The sequence below is a fragment of the Rhodnius prolixus genome, unplaced genomic scaffold (genome assembly GCF_049639745.1).
Source record: "Rhodnius prolixus isolate KJV_2025 unplaced genomic scaffold, Rpr scaffold_7, whole genome shotgun sequence".
NCBI lineage: Eukaryota > Metazoa > Arthropoda > Insecta > Hemiptera > Reduviidae > Rhodnius > Rhodnius prolixus.
Window position 1 is genome coordinate 34,047,058 of NW_027411582.1, and position 27,114 is coordinate 34,074,171.

The following is a 27,114-nucleotide window of genomic DNA, read 5'->3' on the forward strand; positions in this document are numbered from 1 at the left end:
TACTTGATGATGTGTGACTAGAGTAGATATGTAGATATGATAAGGCGACGAGCGACCTTCTCCCCATTAACACTCATGTCGTACTGAAGAGAAATCTTGACAGCTGTATATTGTTTTAGTGCTACCTGGTGGCTAACATGTAAACTAAAATGTGTTTACATAGTTGACATGTCCAGTAAGTGCTACTACCTTGTGGCCATTTTTTAAACTAATTATTCTTTCTGTTTTTACTTCTCTCTGACGGATTTTTCTGGAACTAATTTTTTATTTTTAATGTTACATGCTGTTTTACTTAACATTTTTTACAATTTGATTATTTCTGAATTTTTTATTTCTTAATAGAATCTTTTTTTTTTAGCATTTCATTATTTACTTTTTAAAATTTTTAATGTTAATGTCTTTATTTATTCTCCTCCTTGGTCAAATAGGATTTTTTTTTTTTTAAATAAAATAATGAACCTTAAATAGAATTAAGTTATTTATTTTTCAAATATCAAAGAGGTAGTAAATAAGGTAAACGTAATATTTTTTATTATTTACTCATTCTAACATTTTACAAAATATTATTTAAATTACAATTATTATAATTAAAAACCCGTTTGAACACAATATTTGAAAGACTAGACTTAACATAATTATGTAAGTAACAATGTATTCTTTCGTTATTTTTCATTTTTTATGAACATTAATGATATAGCTTCTCAAAATAAAAAAGCACTGTACATACAGCTTTCTTTGTGTATAAAAAACAAAAAAATTAAAATTATTTTAAGTAACATCAACTTCTTCATCCCCTTTTAGGATTTCATAGTCCACTCTTCGAGGATCTCTTCTTTCAACGCTGTGAAAGATTCCATAGCCAAAATATATTACGTAACCTAAATGGAAAGAAAAAATGCTGTGTTAAACGTAATTAAGGAAAACAGTAATATTTTTGGATTTCATGCGAAGATTCATAACCGAAGGGATTTTATTGAGCTTTAACTGATGAATAGAAAAACTAAATTATAAACTAATCACTCATAAATGCATCTGTAATTGTAAAAAATATTAAGTTTACATTAATGTTGTAAAGATTCATATGTTGTTTATTTTGTAATAAAACAAACTCTTTTGATGTTTTTATGCTTTTTATTTATTTATCCTCCTCCTTGAAGAAATGGAATTTCTTTTTCTCAAAAGGAACCTTTTATCGAGTTTTTTAAAAATAATAATTTCTTTTTGCAAAAATAAATTGCATTGTATCTTTAAAGAAATATATAATGAACTTTAAAATAAACGATTATACGATTACAAATATATGAATAAATATTGTTTTAAGGAAGCATACAGATTAACTTTGTTTAAAAGTTTACAACATAAAGAATAGGGATGAGGTACTTAAACAGCAAAATTTAAACTTAAAATATATAGTTTATGGCTACAATTAAGGAAAATATATTAATTTTAAAAGGCAATGCTTTCCCTAAAGTTCATTGTAATTGGTTGTAAACAATCAAATAGAGATAAGGAACTATGTACGGGTAGATATACAAATATCTTTCTAACAAACTAATGCTACGCAAACAAATACACTTTTGATCACATAGCGTAAGTTTTTGAATTGTAGCTAATTGAAAAGGAGAAAATTCACGATCCTATTTAGAAATTATCCAAACAGAATTTGACTGACATTGTGGTTGGATAAAACTAAACAAAGTAAAAAAAGGTTATGGCCAATGATCAGACAATGGGGCAATTCACAGCGAACAATTACCATTATTGTTTTGATTTTAAACAAAGTTAGATTGTTTGTTATTGCTTTAATTTGCTTCTATTTCAAGAAATATAATAACCAATTATGCATGAAGAGCAAAACAAAATGGGTACTTACCAACAATCATCCAGACTAAAAATCTTAACCAAGTGCTGACGTCCATCATCATCATAAGATAGATGTTTAAAAATATACTGAAACAAGGAATTCCTGGCACTAATGGCACCTATAAAATCATAAATTACCAATTTAAAAAATTTAGATTACTTACAATGAAATAAAATTAAATATAATAATGTCACCTTAAAGCTGAGTGTTGAGGTATCTGAAGGTTGACGGCTAATACAAATCACACATAAAACCATTAATGTTGCCAATATTATTGACAATATTAATGGACAAATGTTTCCTTCTAACAGTGATGTTTCGTGTATAACTAATATATATGCTAAGGCGATGCTGAAAAAACCTGTAATAACAAAATTCAATACATTATTATAAGTGTAGCGGGGAAAAAGCTTAAACTTACAATTTAATTTAAATAAACGTATTCAGAATTGGACTACTTCTACTATTATTTGTTTAAACATCACCTTCATTTTTCTTTTTCACTAACAATTTAGGTCACAGCATTATTCTAAATATTATTAATTACTTATGAATAATCACTATAAATAATTGTTATGAATTACTACGAACTGAATAAAATAGTGAAGGTAGTAGCGATGGTTGATGTGAGTTCTGTCGGCTCAGATATCCCCTTGTGGTTGAACATCTGTCCCATTATCGAGCACCAAGTAACTTTAACGTTTTGTGAAATAATGTTAGTATGCTCTCCATAAAGATGGAAGGTAACTTTAGTCTGTTCGTTAGTCTCTTTATATCTTTAAAAAAACAAAACAAATAGAATGTAAGTAAAAAATGTTATATTGATAAAGTTTACCTTTTGTGTTTTATCTAATACATTTGCAATATAAGATCTCTAACATTATGTATGAGATCAAATCACTAGCACTTCTATTCCTATAAAATTTCATCACTTAACTGTTTTAGGTCTTCATGTATTACAAAGAAGTATAAATTGACTGCTTCTGATTTTTCCCATTTTATCTAAGGCTATTTTTATTTATTTAATTATAAAGAGAAGTAGAGATAAACTGCACCGCTACTTCGATACCCTTTTAGATGAACTTGAGTATAAACTTACTTTTTTTCATCACTCAATTTCTTCAGCATTACCAAGGCTTATCAGCTGATTAAACCATAGGATTGTAACAAAAATAAAAAAATAAAAAATCTGTGATTACCTTAATAACAGAACACATGCTGCGACTATTGCATATGCCAATAGAGTACCTATGGACATCAGATCTACAAGTTGTTTCAATTTAAACGTGGCGGCCATGAAACCTATAATAATGAAAATTAAGTAAAGAAAAGCCATTTTCCAGAAAATGTTGATTTTTAATTGAATAAACTTACTAGTAATTAATCCGGCAACAAGTGTCCCAATAAATGGGGTTCCAAAGCGAGGACTAACTGAGCCCAGCCAGCGAAACATAAGTCCATCATTTGCCATTGAATAGATAATACGAGGCAAAGGAAACAAACCAGAAAACAGGCTGCAATCATTTATTTCTTCAGTCAAGATTTCGTGCTGGTAGAGAATGTATAGATAATCTATTTTCATTGAGTTCTGTCCAGTATTATGCACGTTGGCAGTAAAAAGAAGATGGTTTATGCCATATTCGTCCACTTCCAGCGTGCATTTGACTCAATAAATTACAGTTTATTATGGCCTAAACTGTGTCAAATCTAAAATATGTAATAAATTTAACTTATAAAAATTACCTGGCAAGCAGACCGAAAATTCCACCGACTGCTACAATCCAAGCAGCCCAATCCCAACCGACCATTAGGAACACATGAGGAATTGGAGCATCTACATCCTACAACAATTATTTAATAGTCAGATTTTTATACTTATAAATTTACTGACATTAAGAGAGATGAAATTTTAATGTCAGCTGTACCTGTAAGTAATAAGGCCACATCAGTGTCAATACAGCTGACAGACCGAAATAGGCTAGAAAAATGATTGTCAATGCGCTAATTATGGCAAGAGGGATGGATTTCTGAGGATCTTTAACTTCTTCACCTGAAGGGAAAACAATTGAATTAGATTATTAATTAATAGAAATAAACTTTAGAGCGAAGAGTGGAATCATGAAAGACATTACCAGAAGTGGCGATGACATCAAAACCTACATATCCATAAAAACATGTAGCCGCACCTTTGATGGCACCCATTACACCATAAGGTAGGAAACCACCTTCACCAGCCCATGGTGGTACTTCAATCTTTGGTAGTGACCAATTTCGCAAATCGACTGTGGATAAACATACATTCAATAAGTCTTGGAGAAACAAGAATTAGAAATTTAATGAAGTCTGAGAATAAACATAAAATAAACAAAATTTAGAAAAGAAGAAGAATACTATTACAAATTTTAAATATTAATTAAGCGTACTAGGGAAGGGATAAGCTGAGTGGTTACCGTATACTGGATTCCATCGAGGAGATCACGGGTTCGAATTCAGCTTGGGAACTTCCAGTTTTGGAATATTCAAACTCCGATTTTAGAAACACATGTAAATCCTCTCTTATAGTATCTTTACACTTTTTTTTCCACAACAGATTCGAGTTACAGAAATAATTGGAGAAGTTACATTGAAATCTAATACATCTAATTATTTTTGCAGCAAAATAAATGTTTCCTGCGCCATTTTTAGTATAATATTAAGGTATCTTTATCGTAAGTAGAGTTAAGCTGAAGTATAATACTTCCGCTACAATTTCCTAAGGTACTCAAACTAGCAAAAAATAAACATTTTTTCGAATATTCATTTATGACATATTTTTGCGTCAAACGTTAACAACAACCACTTAAATAAAGAGATATCGGTTACCTTTGAAAGCACCAACAACGATCACAAATAAAACAATCGATACATTAATAAATGTGAGTAAATTATTGATAAGAAGAGATTCTTTGACACCTACTGCTAGTCCAACTGGAAAAAAAAGAAAAAAGAAGTTACACTATAAATTGATATTAAGTAGTGAATCAAAATTTCTTTCATATCACCTCAAAATCAACTTACTTGTCACTAGTGATGAAATTCCAAAAGCTAAAATATCAAAATATTCTGATATGAAATCCATATCACGAAATTCGTATAAAGTTCTGTAGAAAGCTTCCATCTGATTTCCAAACATTGAATCCAGATAGAGACTTAATCCTCTCGCAACGCTTGCTGCTCCTAATCCAGAAATTTCAACAAATATCAAAATATAAATACAATTTTTACTATTATAATTGAAAAACTTTACCTTTCAGACATTGGTCACTAATTTTGAAAGTCACAATTGTCTAAGGTTATATCTAAATAGGCTCCATCAGGTTTTAAATAAATAATACATATCGATGAAAAGCCTGAGTACATTCTCGGATGTTTTATTTAAATTTTCTGCATCATGAAATGTCTCAAATCGAAACATAGTTCACACTATGCCTGAATGTTGGTTGTGCTAAAGAGATTAAAATGGTAGTGCATACTTATTTTGGTTATATTGATAAATCTAAACTAGCAAGTGTTTGTAAATTTAGAGAAAATAAGTATTGTTACTTTATACACAGAAGAAAACATGAAGCACTTTTAAATATATTAGTTAAATCTGACTTTATTTAGTAATAACACTAATGTCTCTAAATAGAGATTTGTCCAGAACTGTAGACCGTATCATGATTAGTTAAACAAGTATAATATACTGGGTATTCCTGTACGAAGTTAACGTAAATAGCGAGACCATCTGACTAGTTAACATTCAACCAAAGTTAAACGTAATAAATAAATCATTGAGGACTGCATTCAGACTTTTCATTTGCGCACTATGTATCTACGAAAAAGTCACTTTGTTAAAAAATAATGGTGAAGCATTGTTAAACTTTACCTATAACATATTCCATTATAAGATTCCATCCTATAGTAAATGCTACAAACTCTCCTATAGTAACGTAACTGTAAATATAGGCTGACCCAGCCCTGGGTACTCTAGCACCAAATTCAGAGAAGCATAAACCTGTACATGGATATTGTTTAATTAGAACTTACGGAGTTATGATAGAAGAAAGTAAAACAACAAAGCTGTAAGTTATGTTACATTACCTGCAAATACCGATGTAATGGCTGCAAAAAGAAATGAAATAATAACTCCTGGTCCGGCAGAATCTTTCGCCACAATACCAGGAAGTATGTACACTCCAACACCAAGAGTGCAGCCAACCTGTAAGAAATAAGAACTATGATAAACTTCAGTTGCTTGGACAAAGAAAGCTAATCACCAAAGTAATTCTTTTGAGGAAAATACATACTATGAATTACTAGAAAATAAAAATCAAGAAAGTGTCTAAAACAAAAATATGAGTAGTTCAAATTAACACACACTTCATCCCACATTCACTTAATTTTAAGACTATTGCTGCCTAACAAGTACCAAAATATAAATGCATGAAAAATCTTAGCAGATTCAGAATTGTCCATCGCTTAATTACAAGAAAGAGCTGCCTGAAAGTTTGATAGGACTGTCTTAATCTTTTAGTGTAATGTGAGGAGTCCAAGTTTGTCTCGCATTGAATTTGAAAGTTAATAAAAATTATAACTACAAAAATGGTGCTTTTCGGTAAGCAGTCCGCTATTTGGCCTTGTTAATTGTTGGGCGTAACTTTCTCTTTTGAACCAACTCTCGAAATCGTCTCTGTTGGAGAGAAGAACAAGTCTAATGAATATTATTTCAATAAATATATTTACACCAAGGGCTGTAAGATCTAAAGTTGATAACACTTTTCTTAATTGAGTTTCTTCATTAACAACGTCACCGAGCACCTTCCGCCTAGAAAGTTGTCGAATAATATGCCACCTGCAACAAACTCATAGAGTAACTAAAACATTATTTTGCAATCTATTATCTTGTTTGAGTAGTTGTAAACTAAGTATACTTATTTTGATATACGTATAACATACAGAGCAAAAGCAGAAATTTTTGAGTGACTAGGCAATTTTTTTTTTTTCTAATTAACGTCCGTCCTTACCTTCCAAGGGTGTTTTAGGATATCTTTATGTAGCGGCTAAGATTTTCTCTCAACATGCAATCTTCTTTTTAAAGTTTGGTAATCTATTGTGTACCAGGTTTTACGTAAAATACGTCGTAGGGTAAGCTCGGTTACGATTAGTCGCAGGCAACAGCATAATCACGTCTAACCGTTATTTCAACCAAGTAATGAGACGTTTGCCGAATCTGAGAATTGAAGTATAGAAACAGAACCACAGCCGTTAACGTTAAAGGCACAAAATATTTCTACAAAAATAGAAGAAACAAACTGAATCAAATTCAACTTCTATTTATATCATATGTAATTCACTTTCCGTAAAGTGACAACCAACTTTCAAATGTTATAAGACGTAATTACGTCAAGAATAGATAAACAAAATTTGCGTAATGCAGTGACTAGATTTACTGAGAAACAAGTCAAAGAATATTTATTGTCTATTTCCTAGTTTTTATTTCACCAGGACTCTTTTGTCAGTTCAGGGAACAGGCGGTAGCCCCGTCTACCTGTAACTCCTCACCTCACCATCTACCAATGAAAGAGAAAGGTTATAAAACACCGCCATCTTGACCTTCAATGAAGAATCAACATTAAGAATTTAACCTAATACTATCATTGCCCTCACCACAGTAAAAAATAAAAATATTTATTGACAAATTAAAGGCACATTAATATCGTAGGCCTCGAGTTACAGCTGTAAATTATGTACATCAACCTACATTCATTTCGATAATAACGATATGAAATCGATTTTCTTTCAAACTACGATTAAGCCAAGGCATCTTTCAATATATAATTAAAATAAATAAATAACTCGTATAATATGCCCTGTTTTAAACGTTTAAAACATTAAGAGAGTTTTTATTGGTGATTAAAGATTCCTGGTAATGGTTGTCATCTCTTTTAATTTTGTAATAACAATAATTATTAACGTCGAAAGGTTGAAATAGAGGGCGAAAAAGCAAATTATGAGGGCAAACAGTAGTTTTTGTTTATATTTATTTGATATAAAATTAATTGTACTTACATTGTAGAGCACCTATTACTAATAAACTTTTGACACTTGTTTGTCACATGATTTTGCTTATTGTGAGATTGAGAATAATGCCTAATAACTACATCTAGCGTTAAAAAAAGATAATATTATTTACAATAAAGGAAGATATTTACTCAGAAACGTTGAGTTTGTTTTAACCGTAATCTAAAAACACTAACTGTGAGGTAGCACTACATAACAGTAGTCACTTAGCCACAACTAGACAACTAGTTATATAACAACTTGTTAGACCTGCGCCAACAAAAAAGAGGAGCTCCAAGTTAAAAAAAAAAATACTTATTTGAATAAAACTAAAAAAAAGAAAAATAATTATACATCGCGCAATAAAAAAAAAACCCTTGACAAACAGATTTAATAATGTAATTACGATATTAAAGATAAGCAGTATAATTCATTAAATTTTATGTCAACTAAGTATCACTTATATTAAATATATTACTTACGTTTTGATTATTATAGTATCTTTAACTGGAACTTTACATGCATATAAAGATATGAACTTTCTGTTGAAAATCTAAGCAAAATGCTATAAGTTCTTCAATTTCTTATTGAAATAATATTGTCGGAAGTATGAATTTTTTTTTTCTTTAATTAAAATTTATCCATGATCCCTCACAACAAAATTATTTTATAATGGCAAAGATTTACTTTGAACCTTATTTTAAGCATCGTTGGAGTAAGTTATTAAAGTGTTGCGAGGCAAATCCGTAAACAAAATTACCGGTTTATTAGCATAACTGGATTATAATAATTGGCTACACTCAATTAAGCTGAGAAACATTTTTTAGACAAATACTCTTCAAAACTTTTTAAATCAATGTTAACAACAACCACCTTTTCTAATACTTTTGTTATGTTCTCTTAGAGTGTAGGACGAGAGAATTTGAAATTCTCAAATCATAATGAACATCCTATCTATTTTAACGGTATCCCAACTGAAAAGTTTTTACAAGATCTTACACATTTATAGAATAGTTTGAAAACGAAAATCGGAGTTCATATTTTTTCCAGACTTCACTATGAAAATTTTCTCTAAGTTTACATACAATTTTATACTTAGTTGTAGTTGCACAATTCCAATCCGATTTATATTAAGCAATAACGAAACTTAACTTCAAAAGTGTCTGTTAAGTAAGTTCCCCAATAAAGATTTTCTTTTCTGTAATTAAACTTATTTTTTCCTTTGTCGGACCAAAATTCTGAACATTTAGAAAAAAACAAATACATTAGTACTGAAAAAAGATCATCTTTCTGAATTTTAATATTTTAAGAATTGCTACGAAGGATAATTAATATCTGACCTTGTAATTTAAAAAAATCTGATTTTATGATTTTTCATTTCCTCTCTTCACTCCAGATAATGTGGAACTATGTGTCTCAGTTTACCTGCGCTTTTGTAACTAATCTTTGATGGTAAACAATATTCAAGAAAAAGTGATGCCCAATATCTGCAAGAGAAATATGACCAAGGCAATCTGCCGAGTTTTTAGACAAGGAAATCACAAATCTTTTTAGTCTCCGCTTCCGAACAAGGTGGATCCTTCCCGTTAGACGAAAAGTTACCTAAACTTTAAATGAAATAAGTTTTGCTTTCTACGTTTTTTTTCCCACCTTTGAGATACTCAAACGAATAATTTCTCATTCGTTTTATAGATAACACGATTAAAGAGTATTCTAAAGTCATGAGATTATCGAAAGATCTTTTCATGTTGTCGAAGAAGCATTCCTAGCCCTTGGATGTTAATTCTCGAAGTATGGGTAGATAAAAAATCAAATTTATGGACCGTTTCAAATAAAACATCACTGAATTCATTTCCTACAGTTATTACAATCTGCTTCGCCGTTTTTTTTTTCAGATAATGAAGCGTCGACAATGATAAGCTACATCGAAAAGATGTATTTTAGTTTACAGCGCTATCTACCAAAAAATTTTGTTTGTTTTTTTCACAAAAAAAGTCATAAACACAGAGTTCTCCTATCAAGACGAAAGTAAAATGAAAAATGGTTTCATATTTACAGTGTAAAAGAATGAAGCTTTAGCTAGCTACCATTTTCAGAAGTTGTGTTGTCTTGAATGGGCAGAGCAATGTTTAGAATGAATGTTTTGCTTTTTTAAAAAAAGATGATGCTGACCCATCATACAGCGAATGGCTGGCCCATTTTGTGGTGATAGGAAAGTGTGACCAATGGTGCCAGGTCCCTTCTGAGATTTAGTACTAAAGAGGTCGCACGCTAGAGTGGTTATATTAGACAGCGACTGAACAATGAGTTATAGAATCTGTTAATCTGTTGAATAGTTATACAATCTGTGCGTATTGCTAAACTAGAGTAGAAAGTCTAGTAAATACTCACTGAATTGTTGGTAAATTCTCTCTTAAATCTTAATCAGATCCCAGAAGAAACAAGTGGGCTAACAACTAACCAGTTTCTTGAGTGCTAGTAATGCCTTTGCGGGTATCCTAGCGATTGCACGCACTCGTAGCAGTTACACTGAAGTGTACGAAACTTAATAGTTTCATCGTATCTATAGACAAACATTAGCGAATTAAAAAGGATTCGTCCAGACAAATGGATGATTTTCAATTTCTAGCTGTTCCGTCGATAAACAGTGACGTAATTCAGTTCTACTTCCAATTGCATTCAAAACTCAACAGCAGTTAATCGATTTGTCTTTGTGTATTCACCGTAACCAACAGATTTCAACCAACAAATGTGTGGCCAGTAACTTTAAAGAAACAGGTTCTGCATTGTCTAGAATCCTGTAAGAAACACGGGAAAATATGACTTGAAAGAATCCTCTTTTTGCAGTCCAAGATGAAACAGGCTGTCAGCGATAGAACGTTTTATTACTAGAAAATACTCAAGTACAACTAAGTGCTAAACTGAATTTTGAATGTTATATAAATACGAGTCTGTAACTTTTATACAATAGGAACAGCATGAAATTTCAAATTGTCCGTTTCTGTGATTGACCAATTCTGAATCTCCAACTCAAGATTCCGAAAATAAATACTGATTATGCTTCTTTTAGTCTGAGTTTGTTAATGATTTTTCTAATTTACATTAAGAAATTAAAACGCCAATAAAAAACAAATAATATCTTATTTTGAAAGTAAGAATTGAATCTTTCAATTAACTTGTCTATATATAATGTACACATTTGACAAAAATAGTACTTTCATTCCTTTCTTGAACAAGGAAATTATAAGACAAAATCCAATTACATCAATTAAAAAAAAAACCTTCAATTTTTTTCACAGATTTCAATTAAATTTTGTATATAATACAGATAAAGACACTATTTACAGATACGTTCATCATTATGTATGTAATTATTTTTATACACGAATAATTATCTAACAACAAAATAATTTGGAATGGAAAATGATCTCTTAAATAAATACTTGTTTGAACCATTAGTACTCAAGAGCTGGTCAAACTAGCCATCAGAAGTTCCATTTTGTTTAGAAAATTTCTACCTTCCATTTTGTCCCATCTTACTTCTTTGAAAGCACCACCTAGATTTTCCCATTTTCTTTCTTTAACCAGTTGACCACTGAAAAAATCCTTTCTCGGTGAATGTGCAATAGATACTTGACAGCCGCCTTGTGGTTCACAACGTACCGCTATTAATCTGTAATCAGTTAAAAAGTTTATATTAGCTTAAACATCTAGATTTGAATCTTCATTTCATTGTCGTACTTCTTACACGTCTCACTAAAAAGTCTAATAAAATATACCAAGTACTTGTTAGTAAACTACCAATATTTTCTTCAGTAAGAGGGATTTAATATTACATTTACAACTCTAATGTCTTAAACATTTAGTTCTGACAATTAGATGTTAATGTCCAAGTATCTAAATGTTGTCGCTCGAAAAAAAGTGGAACACTCACAATAATTTTTCTCATAACAGTTTACCTAATTATTCTTTTTAAACCTAGAATTTGTACTCAAAAGACAGCGTTGATTAATTATATTGTAAAGTATAATACAAATTGATATCGTCAAAGAGACCGTGCCATTTTTTAAGACAAATTATATCGCATTTTCAATTTTAACTTTTTTAGTTTTCATAAATTTCCTTTTCGATTTGAACTATCTACGATTTATCGATTTTTGTGTTAGCTGAGCATGGGAAGTCAAGAGCATTTCTTTTTTTGTTTTGTTTTCAAGGGATCTAAAAACGAGTGTTACTTCCGAATCCTGCTCAATGGTATCTAAAGGGGCTACCATTCTTATATCTTCAGCAGTAATGATACTTTCACGATCGGTACTTAATGAGAATAAGATCAAATAGAATTTTACAACAATGAAAACGCTAATTTTTTTTAAGAAGTTACGAATTTAAATACCTAAAACTTATACTAGTACTTTTATAATCGAAACGAAAAGCTTACCTATCACCCATTGGCGAAGCTAAAATACAACTGCTAGCGTTTCCTAGAGGTTCCACAGTGCCTATACCAAGATGAGAACTGTTTGCTAAATATTGCCAACCCATGCATCTTGCTAGTGCTTGTACAGCTGAAATTTGGTGTTGATATATCTATAAAAAAAAATGAAAACAAAAAATTACCAAATAAGCCCTAATCGTTGCCCTTATTAAGCAAAAATAGAAGTTGGCAAATAATCAAGAATATATCATTGAATATATTTACGTATGGTTACCAAAGAATCTTCTTTTTTTTAAAAAAAATTATGGGGCAGATGGTTAATTTTGGAGTATTTATAGCACCGACTTTAAATAAACAACAGATGCATTCCTTTTTGTTCCTAACAAATCGCACTATGGTTGAAATAAAACACAGTTAAATGCGGAGAATGAATTATCGAGAATAGAGCAGAATTAGAAAGAAGGACTAAATAAATTCAAATCCACTTAAAAGATCTAGTATGTATCAGTGTTTATTAGACGATAGCCGTTTGTAAAGTGCAAAAAGTAAAATGTCAGATTTGTTTGTTTTAATTAGTGTAGTACTTTTTTTTTGGCATTGGCTTTCGCCATACTGCCAGCATCGTCTAGGTGCTTATCACTAGAATATCACTCACTCTCCATTCTTACTTATAAATACATTCCCTTCACACATTCATCCCTCTACTATATACAACTATTTACATACAAACTTACAACTAATGGATGGATCAGTATTCTATATTCCTGCCATCCTTATAGCTTAACCTAAATTAAAATCACCGTAATCCTTCTCTAATCATTTTCTTGCATTCATTCTAATCGGCTATAACTTTTAAATACTCTCATATTTCTTGGCTAGCTCTGCTATAGATTTAAGCAGATGTTGCTGGAGAATATTATGCTTTCGTAGTGAAATGGTGCATCTAAATACCTGTATATGTCGTCAAACATTCGTTTCCTTTCTACTACAAAACGTGGACATATCATTATTATATGTTTGAAATCCTCCTCCTCATTGCAATCTACTTAGTAGAAAGCACTCTGCCTTGGAATGAAAAAACTTCTAAAATATTTTATTTCTATTTTCCTAACTCCCTAATCAAAACAAATACTTACATTTTGTTGACATACAGAATGTTATTAAATAAATGTCTCAAGAAATCAAGGCGACCCATTTTTTACAAGCACTACATCTTATTTAAGATTACCGTATTTAGAAAAAAAAAAAAAAAAAATCATTGACGAATTAACAAATCAGAATTATAATTATTATTATTTAAATTCTACGAATTGTTTTGGCATACCTGGCAAAATATTAAATCCCTTAATTCCTGTCCTTCGTAAGACATATGCATAACTCTACCGTCTCTGCAAACACACTTCAACGATTTCTCGTTGACCTGGATGACAAGCGATGTCCGACAAATGGTGTCATAACTGAGAATAAAAGACAATAGTGATAATTATTTTTGCACACTTTTACATGTAGGCAATTAATATTTAGTTAGAGGAACTTAATATTTATGCAGTTTAGTTCAGTGTAAAATAAAGTCAATTTTTTTCTATCAAGCATGGTTAAGACAGACAATTTGTTCGGCATGCTTTAGGGAAGATCAACCATTTCTCTATCAAAATTATTGCAATGGCTGTCGAGGGCTTCTAAAAAGGATGTACTCTAAAGTTAACTTTGGATATAACTGGGCCTATTACTGAGGTCAAATCGTACTATATACACAGTGTGTCCCATAAGTTTGAAGACTGTGGCTATAAAGGACTCAAAAAAATTACAAAAATGTTTTCAACAAATCTTTTATTCAAAATAGTCTCCATTGGAAGAAGTAACAGACAGGTTAGCACGATCTTTCAAGCTTTTCATGCCTTTCAAAAACTCTTCTTTTGAAATAATGTTTAACTTCGTTGTCACAGCTTTTTGTATCTCGTCTATCGAAGCAAAATGGTTCTTTTTCAAGCCCATCTATAATTTGTGGAACAGGAAGTAGGGTCAGGGGGAATCAAATCAGGCGAGTAAGGTGGCTGGCCGAGCACAGGAACCATTTTTTTTGGCCAAAAATTGTGTTAATCGCCGCTGGTGCGTGATCTTGCAAGAGGAAAAAAGGACGATCTCTCGTAATAATGCGTTGAACGATGGTCTTTGGTATTCCAGTTAGTTTTTCTCGCATTATGGTGATCCTTTAATCCAGCTGCGCGACTTTAGCGATGTTTTCGTTACTCTTCGTGAAGCATGGCCCTCCATCGTCTGCAACCGACTCCCTACCCTCCGAAAAAAAGTTATACCACTGAAAAACAGTAGCAAGAGACATAATAGATCCACTATAAGCCAATTTTAGCATTTCGAATATTTAAAACAAAATTTAATAGCAACACTTCCTTCGTTATTTTTATTCATCGTAAAATTATGACTGATACCACTTTGATACTACCACGCAAACTGCTACTGAACAATTGCATGTTATCCGATAACTTGAAACTTCGTACTGTGGGAGAAGGTTGTAGTAACTAGTTCCCAAAATTTCATGAAGATAGCCACACTGTGTATATATGTATAGGCCAAGCTCTGAAATCTTCAGCGCCTTTAAATCGCAGAAAAAAAAAATTAGAGTGAGAGAAAAAGAGAATCATTCGACTTACCCGTGAGTAATGATGTTGATTTTAACACATGACAGTGTGGGCGAATTCAATGCATTCCAATGGGTCACAATTAATGGATCTTTTACTTCTTTAATAATTGTATCTAACACATATTCTGTACGTTGTCGTAATAATGTATGCTGTGACTGCTGTATTATTTGTTCTAGTAATGTTTGACTGAAAAATAGAATAAAAAATAAATAAATACTCAACTCAATATTTTTATTTAAAACACTCAATTCTTTTTCAACTTTTTTAGTAGTTCACTAAAAACTGATTTAACACTTAAACACAAATGCTTAATTGTGTTTGATTTTATCCGTCATAGTAGACTGAGTTTCTTTGTGACCACTTGCGGATTTTCATCCATAATCAGAGGTTGACAAATCAGTTTGATGTTGAAAATTTGACTTTCACTTACACTAAAACTTCCTCAAAATCATTTTACATGGAAAGACTTTCAAACAAAAGTTGTTTTTTTTTCCTTTTCTTGAGTAGTGAGTACTTTTTCCACAACCCGACAATAAGCATTTGGACGAAGTCGATTAAATATAACTCTAGATTTTTTATAAAACAACTCTTAAGGATTTTCTTAAATTTTGATCGTTTTAACACACTAAACATATGAATTTTTTTCCAGAATTTAAGCAGGATAATTTAAATTTTAAAAATCTCGGAATGAGAATATAGTATACATGAAAATACAAAAAAAAAGGTACCTTTTGGTCATTTCTAATAAATAATAACGATCGGTAGCAGAAGGTCCGGCCAAACATCTTCTCTTACTGGGTCCTAGAGGCGCCGACGAAGGATGTGGAAACGGATGGTGTGTATTTTTGTGATGCACTTCTCTTAACATCTGATGTAGTGAATGTTCCAATACATGATCGTGTTCTCCTTTTTGACCACGACGAGATTCATTAAATGTCTCTCCGCCACCATTTTTATGACGTAAAGTTATTTTTAGATGCATACCAGGAAACGTCTTTTGAAAAACGAACAAAAAATTAAATATAGGGTTCAATAAAATTCTACAAATTAGTTCAAATTGTACACCACAAACAATCGAGGTTGTTATAAAATCTAACTCACGGATGCAATAATCTGATTTCCAATCACTGTATGCGGAATAGCTGCTTGTAGTCCTACAGCTTCTTTAGCCAACTGGCTGAACAATTCTTTACAAAAAAGTACGTTTTGTGCAGCTTCTAATCTTTTCTGCCAGTTAGCTTCTGGTATGGGTGCAGTTGTTGACGAGAAATTCTGAAGACTCACATTCGCTGAACAAAGATCTTCCTGGTCTATAAAATTAAAGGACTTTTACTTTATACTATAGTACAGGGTAAAGTAAAAAATTATTGTAAACATTATAATAATCTTGGATAAATATAAAGTCTCATAAATTAACGAAGTTAACAAGATTTCAATTTTTAACAAAAGTGGATTAGATTTCTTTCTTTTGGTAAAAGAAAACAACCGGATTTTGAAGAAGGGTTATACAACTTCTTGGCAGACTTGCAATAAAAATTATTTAAATCTTTAGTTTTCTTACAAGCAACACATACAGAATCAGAAGTTAATATGGATTGATTCAAGAAACCTTGGGCAACCTGAGGAAAAAGCAGAGCCCATTATATCCTTGAATCACCATTCTAGTGGGAAGTAGATTAAAATATCATTGGATACATTCCTTGAGATACTGCAACTAAAATGGCTTATTGTATCGTCCCTTGAATTTATCATTGAACTTTTCCTGCTGTAACAAATTTTAGGGACTTTCCACTAGTCAATGTCCTATGGTTTCAGGAAAATCCAGGAATAGTATTTTAAAATTATGTCTCTTGTCTGGGATACTTGTGGGTATCTTTTAGACGTTCCTTGGGCAACAGATAGTGGGCAAGGACGTATAATCGGACTTGGCAGCTGTATCCAGGAACTCCTCTCCTACTACGTCCCAAAAGACTAGAGAGAGACATAAGGTCGACAAGAGAAATGTTTCCTCATGCCTACTTACAGGGCGTGTGAGGTCAGAAAACATCTCTATAGGATATTCAACAGAGTCGGGGACGATCCCTGAGAAGTCATTTATGCCCTGTCAATCACTATTTTAACATACAAGACTTTTAGCATGAGATCTTTGAATATACAGCATAAAATACGCGAAAAAGACTTATGGACTGAATCTGATGAAAAAGCATGGTTTTTCGACTTGAAAGTACACGAAGTCGGTACAATCGTGCTATATCTTCTTTTCTCTCCACTGGGTGGATTTGATTAACCTGGTCCAGGTATGTCAGGAAGAGAAAGAAAATGAAAATGTCAACAATGTTCAGAATGACGTGAATTCAACATTTACCTTTTTGACTTATAACTTCTATATATGCGATTCCTTGTAACTCACTAGGTACAGTTAATTTGAGAGCAGAAGTCAATTTTGAGTTAGCGCCAGGCGAGGGTGGAGGACTGATACATTTATCAGATTCTTCCTCAGCTTTGGTAACCTAAGAAATATTTCGTCTTGATTATGCTTGACTTCTATTTATTTTTATTTTTCGTACAAAACAAAATTAAACCTACCTCAAAAATTCCTGTATGAGCATATTTGGATCCAGCTGTACGATAAGATATATCACCTATTATTGTATTTGATACTTTCTTAAGCCTCCAATTCTGCCTTAACCTTAACAGTTCTATATGGAAATCTGGCGGACTTCCTCTATTTCTTGATGCTTCATTTTGTGAAGCTCGAAGTCTTTCAGCACCTGTCAGTAATACCGACGCTGCTCCAGACAATGCCTAAAAATAAAAAATACGAGTACATTATAAACTGCTTATTTCCTTTGCTATTAGTTTTTTTTTTTTTGTTTTTTTTTGGGCAATGAACCAATGGGTTATTATGCCCTCTTTGCTATTAGTAATGGAGTATACTACAATCGATTGAAATTTTTAAAACTAAACTAAAATTTAAACAAATACAAATTTAAATGACCCCTAAATATATGTAGCGCATGGCCTTTGTGTTTGTATTTAACAGAATATCTTAATAAACAAAAACTCGTAGAAAGCATGCATTCCGTTTACTACTTATGTACAATAGTTTCAATTTCTACATCCACTAAAAAGGAAATGTGTTTTTGGCACTGTAAATTGTAATAATTCGAAAAGAAAGTAAAAAGAACTGAACTTACTTTTTTCCTAGCATACACCTGCGTCATAGGTTTAGGTTCAGGTGCTTCTTGTGGAATCGGATCTAATACCATATAACGTTTCTCTTTAGCAATGGCCAACACGTCGGCAAGCACACAAATTTCAGTTAATGCATTTCTAGAATTTTATTTATATTTGTTGATTCAAACATGACTAGTGTAACGAGAAAGAGGTAAGAACTTGTATTTAAACGATACTCCTACCTGAGTTTATTTCTAACTGAATCCCAAGGCCAAACTGAAGACTGGTAAGTTGCATCTTTAACATCTTCTTCACAACTATCGTCCCGATCTTCTTTCTTCAAATCTTCACAACTTGCTTTACTAAAATCAATTTTCTGCGCCAATTTTGCCAGATTTTCTGACATTGTAAGTGGCCTAAAATATAAGGTTTACATTTATTTCATTTTTCATTATATTAGTTGATAAAGAATAACTAAAGGGTCCGGAAATATGTCAACTTTCTAAGGATCTTTGTTTGCAAATTTTATTTAGGCGTCAGCAACCTAGAAATGTACAAAGGCATACATTTTGTCTGAAGGCATTACATACAATAGGGAGGACTGTTAGTATAGAATGATGAATGTGAAGGGGTGTTGGGGAAATGTTATATCACTACCTTGGTAAATGCTACTGTTTCACCCATTTTAAGTTTAAAGTGTTTAAGAAGAGACTCTTTAGCAGAAGCTGGAGGATTCAGAGCTTCGGTATGTATTAAAATATTCAGACAGGCCGAAAGGTTGCTTCTGTGGATTGCACGTAAGATTTTTGAATTTACTTTCATCATGTAATAACTTTTTAAGAGTACGCAAAGAGGGAAGTGTGAAATAGAAGAGATGTTATCACATTCATTGACAGCATGTTTATTCTCAATTCTCATTTCTCATTGACCGGGCTACTCCACTCCTTCTCAAGAAAATTACTAAGTTATTAAGATAAACTTTATTACAAAAAAGAGCAAATTTTATTTTAGTGTGGGTAACAAACCTATTATATTTATAAAATATAAGATTGGATGTCAAACATAATGAAAACTATTGAATGAATAGAGAAATTTATTTATTTATCTTATTTATATATGTTACTAATGTTGAAAAAGAAAAAATTACTTACATTTGATATATTTCTTGGCCATCGTAAGAAATTTCTTGAATTTGATTCTCTACTGGAGCTTCAATAGATATATTTACTGGATACGACATTCTGAATATTGCTCTTGAAGGATTAACAAAAGAAAACTTCAAATTCTGTTCAAAAAATAAAAATATATGAGTTTTATTACAACTGAAGTCTTTTCAACAGAAACTATGTTTACCGCACTATATCATTTTGGAAGAGCAATAAACAATAAAAAACGAATATATTGTTTTTTCTAAATTTTTTTAACATTAATGAATCTAATTGTTTTTAACAATAACAGTTACATCTTAGCACTGTCTAAAACTGTTCTTAATTCTAACACGAAAAAAAACACTCTAATCTGGAACACAACCCCAAGCATTAACTCAAATACAACCTTCTACACGGTTATTATATAACCTATACAGAGAGGTTAGAACAGAACTTTAACAATAACCCAAATATACAATACTTATAATAATATTACTCCACAGGAAAAAATTATAATCGATTATAGCATCAATTATATAATCTCCTAAAATAGGAGTGCCCCTCAATACATTTATTCACTCTTGTTGAATCATTGAAATTTGAAAGAAATGATGCAAAATTAATTGCGTTTTTTCACAAAAGTCCAGAATTGGAAGTAATGTATCCCAATCACCCAAAATAAAACATGTAATATTTAATTTGGTACTATTAAAACTTACCTTTTCATCCTTTGTTTTTACTATCACTTTAAAGCCAGCCAGAAAAAATTACCTTGCAATATTTATTGCATATAATGCAGAATAAGGTTCAAACTGTGAACAATTATTGAGAGTTTGCCCAAACACACCCTTTGTTGCGGTTTGCCCTGTAGCCGTATTGGCGAAGCACGAAATCGTAGATACTTTTACTTAAATCTTATGTTTACTTAAATTTAAAATTAAAAATAAGAAGATTAAAAAGTTTTGTAGCTATCTAATATTCTACGATTTTATGTTAAAAAAATTAATAAGGAAATCATTATTAAATAACAATCATTAATTACTATATTAATTTAAACAGTAAATTTCTTTGGCTCTCATTCGCCATCTGATGAAAAATTTGACCTCACTTCACTTTGCCTTTAAATCTATGCAATAATCTGATTAATTTCCCTCAGATGATAGATAAAAGTCCGAAAAACGGAAAGGAATACATCGACGTTAGAGGGTAGACTTAGACGTTGGAGAAACTGCTGACTTAGAGTCGCGAAACTCAACATTTTACTACAAAAAAAATAAAATATTAAAAGCAAACTTAAGAAAATATCTGCTGTTTGCGATATTCATTTATTTTCGCTAAGAATGATCAAAAAAAGAAGTAGCTGAGAACCGACATACAATAATTTTGCTGATGAAAAAACCTCCAAGTTACACTAGAAAGAAATATAGGGTTAGTTTTAACTGAAGGAAATCATTAGAAAAGCGACACGATAATTAAGCGGCTAGAGGTAGGATCACAAAGTTAAAATCGATCCCGGATTTGTTGTTGATTCTTCAGATTAGATAATTTAGAATCTAGAAATTGCAATTAGATTTTTTATTGATTTTATTAATAATTTAAAATTTGGGAAGCTTCATTTTAAGCTTTTTATTTTTTTAAATTGCTCATCATAGCGTGGTCGACTCTAGTAATAACAGATAATCTCAAAACATGTGTTTGCGTGAAAAACTCTATTTCGATAATTTAACAATTGCAATACTTAATTTTATGTGAGCTAAAACCTACCTACTTATTGTAATCTTACTTCACCCAGAGAGTATGAAGCAGTCACAAATGACATGTCTATGACTCTATCGTGTAAAATTCCAGGGTTGCCGTTCAGATAATGTCCTCTTTTGTCAATATCCTTCTTGATGTGTTCCCCCTAAGTCGTTCTCCTCCTTCCTCTTTAATGGCTTTTTAGAAGCCGTTAGTTCGAAAGTTTTTTTTTTTGTAGGGAATCCAGTTATGTCCATCTTACAGACATGTACGTACCACTTAAACTTATTCAAACTTTATTGCGTAGACGATCTCGCTTTGCCTTGCGTTCATCTTTTCGCAGAGAGAGAATTTCAGATTGAACCACCGCTTAAATGAAATAAAAGGAAAAAACAAATAGGAGCGCTAAAAGAAAATTTTCAAATTCAAAATTTTGAACTGTCACCTCATCATAAAATGTATTTTAAAAAAATTAATAAATAAAAATAAAATAGAATCGATACTGTGTAAAATGTCTTTTATATTTAAGATTATTATTATTTTGTTTGTTTACTTAGAATACATTTTATAAAATTCAAAAGAATTTCACCATACTTAGCTGAGAGCCACATTAATGAAAGGAAATCCAATTTGCTCCCGTGATTTCCTTTTCAACTGCAACAAATAAAAATAGAATATGCTTTTTCTTATGTAATTTATATTAGATAAACGGATAAGACAAACTGAAAAAATATTTTTTAACGAAAGATTGTCATTTACTATGCAAAACATATGTTTCTTGCTTTATCTGGATGCTATTTTTGGGAAAAAATAATAAGCTTTTCTTGTTATATATTTGATCTTCTTTCCATCTTATCAATTATTTACCACAGTTTACTTGTTACTGCTGTTTTCAGTTTTTATTTTAATTCTACGACCAAGTAGATCAAATCTTGCTGATCCAGCGTCCTCTTCAATATCCGTACTACAATCACTTTCATCACTGGAAACACTATACGTACCAAGCCCAGGCAATATTCCAATACACGTTAAACCTCCAGTTTTACCACCAACATCTAATTTATTTTGTGGATCTACAGACGGTTCTTTGATGTTAGTAGCACTTATGGTGGTGGTTGATGTTATCACTTCTTCAGATTTCCGGTTTTCAGTAACTGATTTTTGAGCAGGCACCTTCTCTTCCTCAACTATATTAAACAATTTTCAAAATTAGTTGCTTAATTCAATTATTAACAATGAAAAGTTATTGTTAGCGTGAAAAATATTGACATAGCTGACATGCTTAATGCTTCTACTTTAACATCCTTAACGGTGAAGTAATTACATCTCAAGTCACAGCAATTTAGGGAAATTATAAAGTAATAAAATGTTAGATGCGTTTAAACTTGGCACTAGATTCAGATTCGTATAACAGATTGAATTGTAATAAGTTTTTTTATTAATTATTTTGGGTAATGTAATTTTAAAAGGAACACTCTAATACTGTAGCAACACCAGAAAAAACATACTAATAAAGCAAGAAAATAAAATTGCTAATAAAAATAAAACTTAAGAGACTTTTTACACAGGCTTTGCCAAGTGTTGTATAAAGATCCCGACTGGACGGCAAGAATGGCGAAAGATACTTAATGAACAGCAAGAAACGTTCTGTAGGAAACCATGCATAAAGTTATAAGAATTTGTACAGGGTGTGGAGCCTCACACTGTTTGGCGTTATTATGATGATGAACTCCAATAAAACCTGCTAGTATAAAGATTTCATAAAACTTTCCAAGGAATCCATTATGAGTAAAATATACATATATTATTAAAAGAACTACATGTTAAAATGTCAAGATAATAAATTATTATGCAAATCAACTATCTCGCTCGCTAATATTGATGAGAGTCAGTATTAACTGCCAAAAATCTCTTTATGACAGAATTTACTAACCTTTCTCTTCCTCTAATCCAGTTCTACTCCTTTTTCCACTACCTTCTTTATCACTGTTACTCGGAGGAAACGGCCTTTTTTTAATAACACCTGCCAATAGTTTAGTCTGCGAAGATCTTCCTCTACAAAGTACTTCTTGTAAATCCAGTGCAATTGTTTATTAAAATAAATAAATAAAAAACTATTTTGTTTAAAATACTTGAGCATGATATCCACGAATTAATGCCAATTTAAATTAATTTAATAAGATTCAAAACCATAAAGAGTACTTTTTATACCACTAACGTTTTTATATTATTATTTTTTAGAAGTGGACGCCTGACTTCCTGTTGGATTCTTTGTTCCAAGCTTTGTTCTTGCAGACTGGCCACTTTATTCCGAAAATCTGCCATTTCTAATTCCTCCTCAGCGCACTTTTTCCTCTCTTCTTCCATTTTAGATCTATCTACCAGTTCTAAGAAGTCGATCTCATCATCATCCAATCCTTTTATCATGTTTTCTAAAATAAAAATCTGATGTAAACACTAACAGAACTTTCTTTTACTAAAATTCTCAAGGTGTTGACTTAAAGGAACTAAAAATGAAAACATATTTTCCCAAAATATTCTTTCTTAGGAAAATGATTCAAATAAAAACTTCAAGGCATTTAGAGAAATGGTAGAATGTATTTTAGGAAAACATCTCAAAAATTTATGTAAATTAGCACTTCGGTTGTGGAAATTTTGAAAAAAAAAATTCCCCCTTTACATATGAAAGACATTACATTAAAATGATACTTTAGAGCGAAGCCGGGAAGGCACCGAGCCAAATTCAATATGTTGACGGGCTTAAACGTTGACATAAATAAGTACACAAAAAAGAAAGGTAGATCCCACGCGCATCTACTAGCGGCACGTTATGTATCTGGATAGATAGAAACCTCTGTAGCTTCTACCACTTGCCAGCTAAGTCAATTGGAGTTGTGATTTCGTAGGAATGCAAACCAACTAGCTCGCTCGCCAATATTGATGAGAGTCAATTGCAGACACTGCAGTCTTAACTTGGATTAACATTCGAAAAAATCTCAGAAAAGGGAAAATTCATTTAATAAAGTGATACTTTCTATTGTCATATAACTTGGCAGGTTATTTAACCTTTCTTTATAATAAGAACATCAAAAAAAGTACATTATATTTAAATGAAAACCTACCACCCAAAACTTATAGAATTTTTCTTGAAACAAGTGGAAAAGCCTTCTTAAAAGGTGTTACTATTATCGATGTTGCAGTTAGGGCACAAGAAAAATATAAGTTTCAGCTCCCTGTAATTTTTTGTTGTTGAGATATATTGTTAACAAGTAAAACAGACCATTTTCTAAAAACCACTTTTTTTTTTAGACCCAGAGAATCTCACAACATATATTTCACTCAAAATCGAAAGAAATACAGTTTCCTTACGTAGGAAAAAGAAAATTCTGAAACAGAAAGACATTTTATATTACAACCCAATAACTTGTGGTTCGATGACGTCTGATCTCTGATAAATAAGATACTTATTTATGATAATAAAATTTAAACGATCGAAAGTAATTATATGGTAGGGCTTTTCATGAAAAAACTAATGCACTTACTTAAACGGTGAGCTTCTTCATACTCGAATTCCTTCTTCTTTTTCTGTTCTTCTAATCGTTCAAATAGTGACCTATGATCGTATTCTTCCTCAGGTGCCTCTAAAATGAAAAAATTATGGTCTAATAATCATGGATTCAAAGAACAAGTGAATTAATGGAGTTAAATTGATAATTGTTTTACATTCTAAAAATCTCTAGCTAAAATAGTTCCCTTGGCCATCAATGATTTCTACTGTCAAACAATCAGACTATTTGACTGAGTATGGATCAGATAGCATGGAGAAAACTTGATGAAAGTTAAAAAGTTGTACCAAAAGAAGTCAAATTTCCTGACAGTTGAAAAGAGTTTAAGAAAATAAAGATCACTTACGAAGCTCACAAGTGAATCTACATGTTATAAAAATGAGGCATGTCTATAAAAGAAATAAAAGTAATTCATCACTAAAAAGAAAGGTCCGATTCGTTTTAATTTCGTAGAAAGGAAGATGGCGAATACACACAATAAGAGAGTACAGAAGTGAATGCTGAAGATCCTCTTCCTTCGACAGATCTATAGTGCGCTACCTTCGGCTCTTCATAAACGAACAACTCACTAGGAACCCTCACTCTAGATTTAAAAGGCAAACTATGACAAAACGAGCGAACTTCTTTTCAGATTACTTGGAAGACGCTCTCCAAACTGTCTATAGAACTGAAACGTTTAATATACTATCCTCAAACCTATGTGGACTTACGGACTAGAACTGTGGGGTTCAGCCAAATCTACAAACTACGGACGGTACAGACATTTCCATTAAACTATACTTCGGCAGATAAATTGATGCTCCTTTCTAAGTGACAAATCTTACTCTTCACAACGACCTCAACATCGTTTTTGTAAAACTCGCCAAGATAGAATATCACAAGTTTCATAGGCTCACTCTACTAGCTCTGGTCGTCTCGTACAATCTCTCGCCTCCTCTTCATCCCTGACACTCTACACCTCTTGATTGAGTTTCTATTAAGATTGGTTTACGTTATTTTATTTTTGCGAAAAATACGTTATCTTTTCAAATTCGAAGAAGCACGAAAGGGGATGAAGTAGTAGAGAAATATATAATGGAATACAATAACAAAAATGGATCAATTAAATTATTGTACCTCTACAATAGAGAGAAAATGCAACATTTGGAATACAATTGTTGTAGAGATGCAGGTTGTCACAATTCATTTCGTGAGATAAAGAACATATTAGAAAAAGGAGTCATAAAATTTGCTTAGTAATATATAATATATCTATATGGATAATCTAGCTCTACAATTGAGAGAAATAGCAGCATTTTAGATACAATAGTTGTGGGGATATATGATATTCAAATTTGGAGTATTTCGGTAGAGATCTAAGAAAAAGAAGATCTAATATTTAGCTTTGCAATGTTAAGAACTACTTAGAAATTAGATCATTTAAAGATATCTAGCTCTACAATCATCAACATTTCAACAAGAAGAGAATTGTATGAATTAAATTATGACTTCTAAGTAACAGAACGTAATAAATATCCTGAATGGTTCCATTTTATATTTTTAATTTTTCAATTAAATTGTAGAACTTCTACTTTCTTAGACATACAAAAGGTTATATCAAAATCAGTATTAAAAGGGTCTCTGATAAATAAGACGTATAGTATCTGCAAATCACACATTTCGTTTAGATTTTTCCACATTATTTTAGAAATTAAATTAACAAAAAGCTTTTGCTTACCCAAAGGTTGATTTGGTTGGCGAACTTTTTCCCATTCTTCTTGGCGTACTCTCCTTCTTTCAGCCAATTCAGATTCTGATACAAAGCCAGAACTCATATTTTCAAACTAAGATCTATCCGAATGCAAACCCTATCAAAAGACAATGTATAATTTAATTTAAGGAGTACATTTGTTTTTATAGCCTACACGTATACTACGAATTGTGGTATTGAAATGTACAAATACATACATGAAAAAGTTTTTAACATTAAAAGGAAGTGTATAAGTTCACGTCCAAAAAACTGACATAACAATTGTGGAATAAAAAATTAAATTTTTGAGATTATAAAATATATTCTTTTAGAAAATTTCTATCAGATTACATATTCTGATCTTATAAAATTTTAATCTCAACGATAAAGTTAGATTTTGTTTTAATATCAAGATACCTACCTATCCACGTACTTTTTTCTCCACTGAACTAGATAAATTATCTATGTTTTTTGTGGAAAGGGCTATTCCCCCATATTCGGAAAATGTATTTTTGAGCAGTAATACTAGTAAAACTCATTTGCAAACGCAATTTTGGGAATGTTACACATCACTTAACAATATCGACAACCGTTTCCTTTAATAAAACAAACACACCGTATTACTTTAGCCTTAAAATGTAATAACCTCGCTGAATACTGTCACAATTCGTTCGATAGATGTTTATTTGTTAAGCAATTTGTAATCGATGGAATAGA

At 31.4% G+C, this 27,114-nt stretch overlaps 3 protein-coding genes across 6 annotated transcripts; all 3 read right to left on the reverse strand.

Annotated features, from left to right (window-relative positions):
* Positions 1-509: 509 nt before the first annotated feature.
* LOC141447490 (high affinity cationic amino acid transporter 1-like) lies at positions 510-8,225 on the reverse strand. 2 transcript variants are annotated; one of them, XM_074115096.1, is made up of 15 exons: positions 7,955-8,225; positions 6,629-6,737; positions 5,987-6,104; positions 5,772-5,900; positions 4,922-5,080; positions 4,727-4,831; positions 3,997-4,146; positions 3,790-3,914; positions 3,608-3,705; positions 3,239-3,378; positions 3,064-3,166; positions 2,456-2,640; positions 2,059-2,225; positions 1,874-1,982; positions 510-878 (listed from the first exon to the last, which is right to left on the reverse strand). In XM_074115096.1, coding segments are annotated over exons 1-15 (1,809 nt in total). In that variant the 5' UTR covers positions 7,957-8,225; the 3' UTR covers positions 510-768. The 2 variants fall into 2 exon arrangements, with proteins under 2 accessions (XP_073971197.1, XP_073971198.1); XM_074115097.1 differs by lacking the exon at positions 7,955-8,225 and adding an exon at positions 6,910-7,883.
* Positions 8,226-11,067: 2,842 nt separating this feature from the next.
* On the reverse strand, positions 11,068-19,794 carry MED17 (mediator complex subunit 17). The gene is made up of 11 exons (XM_074115095.1): positions 19,369-19,794; positions 18,460-18,633; positions 18,238-18,373; positions 17,627-17,845; positions 17,406-17,550; positions 16,142-16,350; positions 15,769-16,034; positions 15,050-15,226; positions 13,705-13,837; positions 12,384-12,532; positions 11,068-11,618 (listed from the first exon to the last, which is right to left on the reverse strand). The coding sequence occupies exons 1-11, from the start codon at positions 19,455-19,457 to the stop codon at positions 11,408-11,410; spliced, it is 1,908 nt and encodes a 635-aa protein (XP_073971196.1). The 5' UTR covers positions 19,458-19,794; the 3' UTR covers positions 11,068-11,407.
* A 1,808-nt stretch (positions 19,795-21,602) lies between these two features.
* LOC141447506 (PSME3-interacting protein) lies at positions 21,603-27,082 on the reverse strand. 3 transcript variants are annotated; one of them, XM_074115133.1, is made up of 6 exons: positions 26,831-27,082; positions 26,386-26,515; positions 24,645-24,743; positions 23,321-23,534; positions 23,036-23,157; positions 21,603-22,289 (listed from the first exon to the last, which is right to left on the reverse strand). In XM_074115133.1, the coding sequence occupies exons 2-6, from the start codon at positions 26,480-26,482 to the stop codon at positions 21,976-21,978; spliced, it is 846 nt and encodes a 281-aa protein (XP_073971234.1). In that variant the 5' UTR covers positions 26,483-26,515; positions 26,831-27,082; the 3' UTR covers positions 21,603-21,975. The 3 variants fall into 3 exon arrangements, with proteins under 3 accessions (XP_073971234.1, XP_073971233.1, XP_073971236.1); XM_074115132.1 differs by having other exon boundaries at positions 26,819-27,082; XM_074115135.1 differs by lacking the exon at positions 26,831-27,082 and adding an exon at positions 26,616-26,640.
* Between the last annotated feature and the right edge of the window lie 32 nt (positions 27,083-27,114).